The sequence below is a fragment of the Aythya marila genome (assembly GCF_965140915.1).
Source record: "Aythya marila genome assembly, chromosome: 15".
Taxonomy (NCBI): domain Eukaryota; kingdom Metazoa; phylum Chordata; class Aves; order Anseriformes; family Anatidae; genus Aythya; species Aythya marila.
In genome coordinates this window covers 11308721-11321306 of record NC_139056.1, presented here as the reverse complement: position 1 = coordinate 11321306, position 12586 = coordinate 11308721, and the positions used below count along the sequence as shown (strand labels likewise).

Here is a 12586-nt window from a genome sequence, read left to right as displayed (position 1 = left end):
AGAAATAGCACTGGACTCAGAGCGCAGGGATAAGAAAAAACCCTAGACTTTTTCCCCCCCCTTCCCTGAGAAAAGGTAATTTACGTAAATTTATCCACGACCAGCATACAGCAATAGCTCACAACTTTGTTAATGGAAACCTGGTGATCCATAACACTTGTGTGGGAGACATTTGCTCGGGGGTAATACAATATTAATGTTAATATCAATGATCGATCAGAGGATTTGCAAGAAAGGCATAAAGTATTTAATTATAATTACATTGGGAATGGCTTTGTAATGGCGACGACATTTGAATAAGGTCACGTCTAGCCCTCACCCCTGTTATGTTGTTCTATATTAAATGCCATTCACTTTAAGTGCTGGAAACCTTTCTGGAGTCGTCAGAATATAATATACTGGGTAAATTGAAATATGTCCCTTCATTTTTTGAAATATGATTGATATCCTTTGCAAAACAAATGTTAACACCTATTTGTACACAAATTTCTTTGATTATGTGTTAGGGAAACTCAAGTATGACAGTGTCTCCTAGCAGGCACTTTACTGCGAGCAAAGAAAATGGCTATTTGTGAATATTAATTCATCTCTCTGAAAATGGTTTTGGAGCTCTGCTGTAAATCTGTGTGGGTATATTTCTGCCTTTCCTAATGCATTTATCCTGTAGTGCTTAGTAGCCGTAACTGTTTCACCATTGGTCTCAGCAGCCCACTGCATTCACCTGGGCAAGGTGTATGCTTGGTGGGAACTTTTGCTGTCATTTAGTTACCTTTTGCTCACAGCAGTAACAAAGAACACATAGTAAGAAACATATGCACATTTCACTGCAAAAAATATATATTTCAAATATAGTGCCATGTGTACTATAACTATCAGCTTAACAGCAGCATTGCCATGTTTAAAACAATCAAGAAAAAATATGCGTATGAAGCATGAATATACAAATGTAGAGTTGCACACATATCGACACATGTGAGTGCATGCATATACTGAGATACTCACTGCAGACATACTTCCCACACCTATTGACTACTGAATATAAATACTAAACGAGCAAATTCTCATTTCTCTTCAAATGAGAATCCATCTTTCCAGTGACCCCAGAGGTTTTCTTTTTTTTTCTAACATCAGTGTAAACAGACGATCAATTGGGTCTAATTAGTCAAATTTTGCTTTCAGATAGTAGCCTAGAACAACCATTGATTCACAGGGAACTGAAAACTCCCATTTGAAGGCAGAATTTGGTCACAAGAAGGCATCCCTTGACAGTCTGGGAGACATGCAGTGATGTGACTTTGACATCATTTTCCATTTTGGCTCTTTTGAAGAAGAAGCAAAGACTTTTGCATGCTATGGAAATGCCAGAAGATAACAAGTTTTATAGTTTTCCCCAAAATGAGCATTTATTACCAATCGGCATGAAATACTGCTGATGGTAAATTTTCAGTACATGGCAGGACTTTCAGGATCATAGCAACATACATCATGCATTTTTACAACATATAAGTGCAGTAATATTGCTCCTTTTCTCAATAACAATATATAAGAATATATAGTATAAATGTACAGTATATATTAGACACAACGTAAAATAACTTAGTGAAATGTCAAAGCTTCTGCATAAAAATTCAAGTCATGCCTGAGCATTCCTCTAGCACAATTTGCTTAATCTTATCTCATATACCTTCATTTACCTTTAGCTCATGTTGTAAAGATAATTTTATCTCTCTATATGTAATTGCTTAAAACCACTAGAATCCTTGTATTTTTTTTTTTTTCTTTTATCTTTAATAGGCAAAGTTTTTAGTAGCCAAGCCAAAACCAAGATTTTGTAGTGTCTCTGCTGATGCTGCCGTTAGGTACTGGGAAGCAATTTATCATGAGCAAGTTATATAAGAACAAGTTCTTAAATGCTAGTTACACTTCATCATAGCCCATCAGGTTCTGTCCTGAAACACCCAGCTGCATGTAATGAAAGGACTTTCATTAGAAATGGCACTCGTTATCTAGCATTGCTATCTGTAAATTATAAATCTCACCAGCTTTGCTGAAAATGTATCAGGTGCCACTTCAGTAATTGCTTCCAAGAAGGATCAATAAAAATCTGTTTAATAAGAATATACAACTTGTCTCAAAGCAGGTTGGTGAAATTTTGGCTTTGGTTGACACTGAACACTGCTTCTTGGAAAAATGTGTCTCCCTTCATGCTTGCTAAATGAAATACATTCAAGGACTTTCCTGCAGCATCTCAGGGAGCGTTCTGATAGTGCCAGGGGAAAGTGTTATTTTTGCTTTTAAATCAGAGTATTAGGAGACCCTATGCCTCTGCCACATTATCCATCAATGTCTACCAGAGTTCAACAGCCTTGCAATTTGCTTTTGTGGAGTTTTTCTGAATACAACTTTAACAGTTTAAACAACTCTGTCCTGAATATCGACAAAAATATACCTTAAACACTTATTAATAGCTACATTTACTAAATAAAGATGGATTAAAACTGCATAGTACACAATAGTTTGAGACATGATGCTAAAATAAAAATTAAGGGAAGACGGGATGATTTTCTGTGATTCCTTTTAAGAAAACAAAGCCCCCCTCCCCCCCCACCCAAATCATTACATTCTCAGGTAGCACATATCAACGAAATTACACTGTTTTAGATCAGCTCAAGATCTGACCTATACACTTTGGTGGAATTGATACTAATTTCCACCAGTGAAAGTGGAATCCAATTCACTTGTCTCTAATAAAGTGTTGGGTGATGAGCAAGTCTCTTTTCTGTTGGATTCTGCTTGAAAAATAAAATTCTGTGTAGTGGTTGATGATGTCCAGGATATTTTAGAGAACAAAGCTATAATTTCATGGATTTCAGCATAGCAAAAACTGATACTGGTTAAAGTTATTTAGACTTTAACCTTAGCAAAGTTCTTAGGGGATAGACAGAGTACCAGCTGGTGAATCAGTAACCCTTTCTGTATACTGCTCAGGAAGAGAAAAAAAGAGGCAGATGGCTGATTTTCAGTGACATGAGGCTGCTGAATACACTGCAACTCAGATTTTGTTACCACGTCTAAATAACATCACATTGTCCAAAATTGGAGATTAATCTGCTGGGCCTCCAGTAGATGATATTTGTTATCTTGCATATTGTACTGAGATCTCAGGACAGGCAAGGGGTCGGGGGCTGAAAGAATGTAATCGATGCTGAATTTAATTTCAGAATCCGATTTTGCTAAGGAGGAATTGCTCAGGCTCTGCCTGCTGGTCATGTTGTTTGGAGCAAACCCACGAGGCTCCAGTAGTCTTGGTCCTGATCCAATACTTTCGTGTTTACTTTCAGAAGAGGAAATACTGTTAAAAGCAGAGTCCATAGGAGACATATCGGGGGATGAAGGACGTTTCCCTCTGCTTGATCTCTGCTCTTTATGTTCCCTTTTCATGTTCCTCCTCCTCCGTCTTCTCCTATAATTCCCATTTTCAAAGAGATCCAGCATGGATTCACATCCCGTTGCAAAGCTCCAATAGTTTCCTTTCCCCTTCTCATTCCCTTCTGTTCTGGGAACCTGTATTTATTTAAAGGCAGTTCAGTATTTGTATGTGTTACAGATGCTGCTGCTTAACATCTGCATTCATTTACATTCAAGAATGGTGTAAACACATCTGACAAGACTTCTAAGCCTATTCTCTTTCATTATATGAATAGGATGTAAACTCTAGCCTCTTCAATTTGTTATCTATTAGCATACATCAGACAAGGACATACTCTTTATCTCTATAACTGACAACTCAGGACGATTTTAAATGATTTGCAGCTCAGCTGCTCTTTTTCCTTCTTTCCTAGTGATGGGATTATTCCTGCATATTTTTTCAGCCATGCACAGTGTGTATGTAAATATATAGTTATAGGTCTTACCTTCACAAAACAACTGTTTAATGATAAGTTATGTCGGATGGAGTTCTGCCAGGCTCTTTGATTTGATCTGTAGTAAGGAAATTTCTTCATTATAAAGTCATAAATGCCAGAGAGGGTGACTTTATTTGAAGGACTTTGCTGGATGGCCATTGCAATTAAGGCAATGTAGCTGAAAAAAGGAAAACTTGCTGTTACAGCGTCACCTTGCCCACATATTCCATTATTAGGACTACACAGGTAAGCGTGTGTCTATGAGCCCACTTCCAAAAGTTCTCCTTTTCTGCACCCTGCGCCCTGGTCTCCAGTTCTGCACCCTAACCCGAGATGTCTGAGGGACGAGCCCTGAGCGCAGTCACTGCCTCTGCTCTCCAATAACCAGCACAAAACACAGGCATTACTTCCAGGGAGCAGAGTCCCAGAGGATTAAAGAAAGTTCAGCCACCTCTCAAACCCCATCAGAAAAGTTTCCCTGGGCTGAAAGGCTGCAGTGAGACCGACCAGGCTCAGAGCCCTGTTACCAGAGATCTTGCCTGCTCCTGGAAAGGACCTGTGAGCACTACACTGTGCATCTTTCCACCACAGCACCGATTATCTACTTCCAACTCCCCCATTGGCAAGTTGCACATTTAATTCCCCTTCTCCTATGGCTCCTGGAGGTCAAAAGAGACCATTTAAGGTCTGGTTGCTCAACAGCATGCCAGAGTTGCTGTGACCCCGCACGAGAAGAAACAAATCATGAACACTTCAGACACAGAGAGGGGGGGAAATTTGCCCACCACGGTGTCAACACCAGGACCAGCCCCACCATGCACACCTGGGGCAAGGTACCCCACTGCCCTGAGTGCTCTGATCCCACTCTCCCAGAGCTCAAAATCCTCCCCAGAGACGAGGGGACTTGGAAAAACTTCATCTTACCTATATGCCGGTCTGGTGAATTTTTTCTCTTCGTCAGAACTACAGGTAGGATAATCATCCCCATCATAATTAAAGCAGTTATAGGGGTACTGTGTGTTGTCAAACATCGTCCTGCTCCTTGCTCAGCTCCTGTGGAGTGAGAGAGATGGAGTGATGTTTCTCAGAGCTAGGGCTCCCTCCTCCCTTCTTCCCTCCCCTCTGTCTGCCTCGTTCCCTCTCTCCCCCCTCCTCACTCTCCCTCTCCTCCGTACACACATACTCTCCCTGTTGGGGTGGGGATTGTTTTTGCAATTCTTGCATCCCAGACAGCCCGCCTGTTAGCATATAATTTTTTTTTTTTTTTTTTTTTTTTTTTGGGGGGGGGGGGGTGTTATTGTTGTTGTTGCTCTCGCCTCCAGTGGGGTGGTGGGGCCGGGTGCTGGTGACTGATGGAGCTGGTGGATTGGGGGTGAACCTTTGAACCGGGGTGTGCACTGCCGGTAGCTCTGCGTGGCTCGCTGGGTGGTCTGGGCTGGAGCGGGGCCAGTGCTTCCCCCGCCACATCCACAACGTGACAAAAGCAAACAGCATGATGTTAATAAATCATGCTTCAAGGTCCCTGCTTGGAAATTAAACTTTGAGAACAGAGTCCAGCTCCCCTCCCCAACACCCTCTCCAGCCCCCAAGTCCTCCCCCTTCTTATTTTTTCTCTCCCCAGCGAAGCAGGGTGGCTTTCTTATTTATTTATTTTTAGAAACCCGACGTACAATAAACAGACGATCCAGGCAGTAACTCACGCTTGTCCCGATCTGCAATCTATAATGCAGTATAATAGACATAAATTATATTTCCATGACTAAAGGAAAATGTGTATGTTCAAAGAGAGGAGAACAGAGGGATATGAAGGACTACTGTCAAGCAGGAAAGTAAAAGGAAAATAGCTGTAGGCAGGAGAGCTGCCTGTGTGGGCTTTGATCTGAAGGATGAATTAGACTAATAGCCCTGTGTGTTGGCATCCAATACTGTAACAATTTAATAGTTTTTCAATGCTTTGGAGTGTTTTCCAACAAGTGATGTAAACCGAAGACATCACACACCATTTCAGGGGGGACTAAAAAGGTGTATGCCACATGATAATTAAATTATTTGAAGACAGCTCTGTCCCAGGAACTAGCCCCAGGAGGAAATGGGTATTGGAAAAGAGAAAGCAAATTGGTGTGCAGAGAGTTGTGTGGATCGAAATATAAAAGCAGAACCACTAGCAAGGCAACTTTGTTTTCTATAGCATCCTTCATACAAAGTATGTCCCCAAACCCCTTTTGGAGTTAAAGGATACAATTAGGGGAAAATTCATCTAAGTGATAAAGAACCCTTCCTAGTGATGTTTAAGTGTCTCATAGGGTTTTGATAAAGATGGGTGTAAAGTAGCTTTTTTTGGTGGAATATAATGATACAGTATACAGCAGAGAGTGAGAAGAAATACATGGCATGAAAATGTAGATACAAGAGGTACTTGCTGAGGAATACAAAGCCAACCAAAGAAATCCAAAACAAAAAAAAATTATCTTCACTCTAAAATACATCAATAGGCATATGCATGAGGCATCCACTGCAGAGGAGGTCTTAATACAAAGGGTCAGCTACTGCTGCCCAAGGCATTGGCAGGGCTTTAATATTGAGTAAGATGGAGCAGATTCAGTGATGAAGAATGAAATATATAATGTCTGATCTTCATTCATACTCTGTCCAGATGGCTTAAAGTAAAGAAGAGGGGGGCACGGACTCAAGAAGATTTTCCTGCACTAAAAGAGCAATCCTTGAGATGCAAATAAATGTCTGCTTGGATTTTTAGCAGTGGTTCTTCTCTTTGAAGGTGTTTTACTTCACTGACATTTCAGTAATACAAGTATTGATGTTTCTGATTTATAATAATTTTTTAAAATTTGTGCTAGTTGGATCTGATTTTACACAGTCTGTTGGCACCCTTCATTAAGTTCTTGAATACTCCATTTACAAAAATCACCTTGATGAAAAAGTCAGACAATACACTTTGACCAAAACCTTCATGTCCTTACCAAGAGTAAGTAGTAAGTAAAGTTTTCTGTAAAAGGAATGACAGCAAATTAATGTAGTGTCATTCTTTTTGTAATATGATTTACCTCAATTCCTGCATCTTCTAGCCTTGGTGTGTGTAATCAGCCCACCCCTGTCTAGCACATCTATAATGTTCATTGCTGTTGGTGGCTACCTTTGCTCTGTGAAAGAGCTCATGGCCACGATATTCCTTACCCATTCCAGTGGAAAAACAACAACAACAACAACAAACTTAGATTAACTTCTTGAGGAGCATCTCAGGAGTGAGACTGTGGTGGAGTCTGCAGGACACATTGGCAAGATGCATAAAGAAACTCCTGCCCTTTCCTTCTGTGTAATATATAATCTGTGAATAAATATTATTTCCTGATTGCCAGTAGTGGGCTGGAGGATTTAAGTTTTAACTCATTAAATATCACTAACTTCATTTGTTGTAAATCCATATAGACCATAAGAAGAGTGCAAACCATTTTTGAATCCTACAAGATCAGAAAAGAAGCATATATTGTCTCTCATAAACTTGCTGCTGAAATCCAGATATGCAAAACTGATGGACTATTTCTCAAGGTATTTTTTTAAAGCCTACATACTGATATTTTATCCCCAAGTGAATGTTTATGGTCCAATTATAATCCTAGAAAATAATATTCATAAAGAAAGGCTAACATGCTCTTATATGTACCATGGCAGAGTTAGCAGGTGTCGTTCTTATGGTGGCAAAATATGTTGTACAACCACTTTTTCCTAGCATCTGTGCAGCCGTTATAGTTTAACTGGAGTAACTATAACTCATCCCTGTCATTACCATAAAAATATAATTTTGCCTGGGTAGTGTTTTCTTATGTTGTATATTTTCAGAACACAAAGTTGTAAACCATTTGATTTGAGATTGTAAATAGGCAATAAAAACACTGTGAAAGGTTTGCTTTTTTTTTTTTTTTTTTTTTTTTTACATTGATATTAAAAAGTTATTTGCAATTTTTGTAATTATGAGACAGATTACAGAAATTGTGCATGAAATGCAAACTGGCCATAAATCCAAAAATGGGCTGAATTACCAATCATTTTATCTCCTTGGAGTACCAGTAGGTACTTCAGAGTGTGGGACTGCATGCCGGCATCCCAGTCCTCTTACTGGTGTAGCCTGGCATCACCCAGCATCACAGCCTCTCCTGTTTTCTCTCTGACTTGGGCACCAAAGCTGACTGCAGCTGACCTTTTAATTTCATTGGAAACTTGGTGGCCTTCAGCAGCTTTCAATGGCAGTCTGTATCTCCAGTAAACTGCTTTCTTTTTAGCATGAAATCTACAGCTCTGGCAAAAGGGTGGGGAAATTAAGGTGGTAGTAATTATTCTCCAAGTTGCTCCGATATGGGATAAGGAGAAGGACAGTCCCCAAGACATGGCTGGGTCTGTGGCTGTGGTGGTACCTGATACCCCATATATGTGATCTTCTGAAATTGAGCTCAGCGATTATCATTTTGAAGAAAAATATGAGTCTTGCCAAACTGTACATTTCATCCAAAAATTACTCTCCATTTCACCCAAGTCTGTTCGCTGATGCTTTCCCTTCTGCGTGTCTTTTATGTTCTTGCATAGAACTTTATGGAAATACAGTTTGCACCATAGTTTGCAGTTTTCTGCTGGAGCTCGGTGAGAATTGTTTATGTTTCCTAGTGAGAGGATTATTTGGAGAGGCATTCTTCATCTGCATGCCTTCTAGCTGCAGCAGTGTGAAACTCATGCATAAAACACAACACAGGTTTCTACTAAAACGTGGAACATGGATAAGAAATCTTGAATAACAACTCATCACATTGTGGGGTGGTAATAAGACAGCAACTGTATAAACTAGCTCAGATATATTATTCCTGCCCTAGGTAAATATAGAGATTCACAAGACATATGTGAAAATCCATTCCTGGGCATGTTTAGTATCTTTTGGTAGTGAAAAATAGGAAGAGTTTTCAGAGTGAAAAGCTGTTTCTATACCTACTCCTGGTTTGTGACTATTGGTCAGATCAGCAGTTTTGTCAGAAGTTCCATGCAACCAAGCTGAGTGTTTTCCATGGTCTTGTGAAGTCCTGTGACGACTTTATCACCAGGAGAGGCTACATGTCCCTTTGGACCAGGCAGGAGCTTTCCTCTCTGCATGGTGTGCAGACTTGGTACCCCAGTCCGTCACTCCCCAGAGCAATGGATTGGTTTATTCTCTATTATTATCTTTGTTTCCAAGAGAACAACAAATCCTTTTCTTGAGGGAAGCTCCCAGACAAGTGAAGTGATGACTACCAAATGGGTAAGAAGCCAGGAGCTGCTCCCATGGGATCAAGGTTTCAAAGACAGTGAAGAGAGACAATAAGCAGGTCTCTTATTTTTAGTCTTTTATTAGGTAAAAATTTTTGACTTTTTTTGAACTTATTTTCTACTTAAAACAAAAAATGATAGAAAGAGAAATTAAAAAAAAAAAAAATCTCAAAGAATAAAAAAAGATAATTTGAGGTTGGACAAAATGGTTTGTGTTTACCCCAAAATTTTTTCAAAATTTTACCCTGGACCAGGGACATTCTGTCTTGGTTTGCCCAGAACCATTCTGTAGGTGGAATGCTGGTGATTAAAAGGCCACATATGGATTTCTGTATTTGATACAGATAAATGAGACAGAGGTTCAGACTTTGCTTGCTCATGCTTGGTATTCTCCTTCTCAGTGGCACAAGATTAAATCCTCCTGTTTGACTTTGTGTGTAGATAGGATAAAACACAGTAGAAATGTGCAAGGCTGTGAGGGAGATTTGGCCTTTCTGCTGGTGGGTTTGTTCCTCCCTCAGCTGTGAAAGTCTCCAGAATCACTGATCCATGAGACTTTTGGAGACAAGTAGGGAGAGCTGGAGGATTTGAAGAGGGGATAAATCAAGAGGTGATGCTTATTCTTTGCAGCATAGTGCACCTCTTGGACCGGCACAGCACTCATGCCTTGACTCATGTCTACACTTGTTTACCAAAAACGGACATTATCTTGGCGCAGCTGCCATACCTCATCCATCTTTGGTCATTTCTCATTTCAGCTATGTACAAAATCATTTGGCTATAGGCCTCACTTCATACATTGTTTGAATTCTGCACCAGACACAGCTAATAGCTCGGGCCAGGAAACTTGTTCCAGATGTTAATTAACTCCCTCTGCATTAACTGGAATCACACAATTAAGGCCTGATTATTTATAAAATCATTTTGTTGAGAGAATTAGGAGAAAGAACACAAACATCCTGGCTCACACTTTCACAAAAACGTCCATGTACTGTTAAATTGGGGAAACTGGCACAAGTTGTCCCACACATTTATTTTCAGCCATCATGGTTGAGTATAAAGGACAACAGTCAACCAAGCATGGAGGAGCAATGATGAGGCAAAAAAGCTAATTCCCAGCTGAGCTAAGGTTTACTCTAGGGACAAAAAATGGTTGTCAAAGATGCCATAGGTAATGGGGTTTTCCTACCACCATAAATCTAAATGTCAAAACAGACTCATCTTACCCAGTCACAAATGGCAATATTTAGGAGTTTGGTAGCCACTTAGGGGCTGGCCAGTGTATATGACACTTTGCCTGTTCTCTACCACATGGCCCTTGGTTTGAAAGCCCTTGTTTGCAAACAAGCTTTGCCCAAACTGACTGTATGCATGTGGCCTGATAAGCGTAAAGGTAACAGCCCCATGGCAATGCAGGCTTCTTGAAGGGTGAGGAGGTGGGGGCCTGAGCTGCTGGAACACATGCACAGCTTCCTTGTGCTGCCTGCACCTCTGACCACCAGAGACAGGCCATGTGAGAAACCATGACCCTTTAGAGACCATTGGAATCACATCTGAATCAAAGGACCATTTGAATATGGAGTCCCTGGACTTCCAGTTCCTACTTTGGACAAGTTTGTGAGGTTAGTTTTGCGCATCTGTTGATCTGCGACCCACAGCTGTAGTGGACCATGGTCATTTACTGTCTCTTTCTGCACCCTGTTGGCCCCTTTTAGCATTACGATCACTACACCTTGGGAGAAAAAGAAGGGATGGGGAGAACCAGCACCATTATGTTTTGCTGGTTTTATTTTCATTTGAAAATAATGATTCATTCCAGTTCAGTTACTCATAACTCTCTCACCCATGCAGAATTTTCTGGGAGTTGCATGAACAATCCCAAAGCAATGCAGATCAAACTGGCAGGAGAAGAGTAACTGGAAACTGGGTCTTAAGAAAGTGCTGCTGCTGAAGAAGGGGATGGTAGTCAGGGATTGTCCGCTTGTGTGTAAGTGAGCTGCAGGATCCCCCCTCTCCAGACCCTACATCTACCCTTTTCTCTTCAGCTATTCTCTTCTGATTTATTCATAAGGTGCAACTTGTGGCTGCACGAACCCTCTAGGGTATTCCAGTTTTCCACAAAACCTGTCTTTAAAATGGAATCATGCCTTATAAGATTTCTTCTCCCTCTCTCTTGACAAATGGTATTAATGTTTCTCTATTACCAAAATTTCTTTTTTCCCATTAAAAAAAAAAAAAAGAATTTCTCCTAAATCATAGATGTAATTTGAAGTATTTTTCCCTGTAAGCAAGTTCAATTGTCAAGGGCTTTCTTAATTTTGAAAAAAATACCAAACATATTGTGTTTTGATAATACCAGTTAAACTGCTCTATTTCATTCCAGGATAAACACTTAATGGCTAAAATGTCAGGGACATCTGATTACTTTTTCATCAACGCCAGACATAAGTCTTCTCTCCCTCTGAATTAGAATACTCATTCAAAGTTCAACATTTATCATCCTTCAAGTATTTGACCATCTATCACATGAAAGTGAGTCTCAGCAGAGAACCACTGGCTAACATTGCATTTTGAGGTTTCTGCTGATAGCTCCTTAAAGAGGTATAAGCTTCCTTCTTGCTTTTCCAGCCTTTTCATCTTGTGAGGGGTTTCCTGATGCTTGCAGTAGAGTGTAAAGAGAAATAAGCTTTGATCTCTGCATCCTGAAGTGCATCATCACCATTAGTATAGTTCCAGGTGAAAATATTTGGAGTGCAATGCTATTGTCTTCAGTTCTGCTGTCTCTAGGGATGGTAGGAGCTTTGCTCCGTGTCTGTTTGTAAAGTCTTATTTTATGTCTGAACTGGTTAAGTGTGCTAAAAGCAATATATATATTTAAAAGAAAAAAGAAAAAAAAAAGGAAACAAAAAAAAAAATAAAGCTTTGTTCTTGCTTCTTCCCATTGATTTTTGACCCTGGATTATCTTTCTACATCAACATTTCAGTCTGGCCATTTTGATATGTCTTTGGGATTTAGAAGTGTCTGAAGCCTAATTATAGTGCTTTAAGTTTCTCACTTTTCTTGTGCTCAGTGTGTAGCTACCTTCCTTTAGACAACTGAATTTAACAAAACAAAAGCTTTGAGAAACTGGGTATTTTAATAGAAACTCAGTTTCTTCCCATTCATCAGGTGCCTGGTGTTTTCAGGTATATGTAAGTAAATTCTCAGTAAACCACATATTTTGATTAAGAGTTTAAGATTTCCTTATTTGAGAGTCAAATCCTGTGCATTTTCTGTCTAACCTATTTTTGTAATAGCATGCTAGACTAGGTATGTAAGCAAAAGGGCTGTTATTTAAGAGCTCACCTCTCAGTTAATGAGTGTTTGGGAGAGCAGT

General features: G+C 39.9%; 1 protein-coding gene across 1 annotated transcript; it reads right to left on the bottom strand.

Moving 5' to 3' along the window:
• Positions 1-2870: 2870 nt before the first annotated feature.
• On the bottom strand, positions 2871-4936 carry FOXL3 (forkhead box L3; the record flags this gene model as incomplete). Its single annotated transcript, XM_082772923.1, has 3 exons — positions 2871-3564; positions 3915-4083; positions 4830-4936. 3 exons carry the CDS (start codon positions 4934-4936, stop codon positions 3082-3084), a joined length of 759 nt encoding a protein of 252 aa, XP_082629049.1. The 3' UTR covers positions 2871-3081.
• Positions 4937-12586: the final 7650 nt, after the last annotated feature.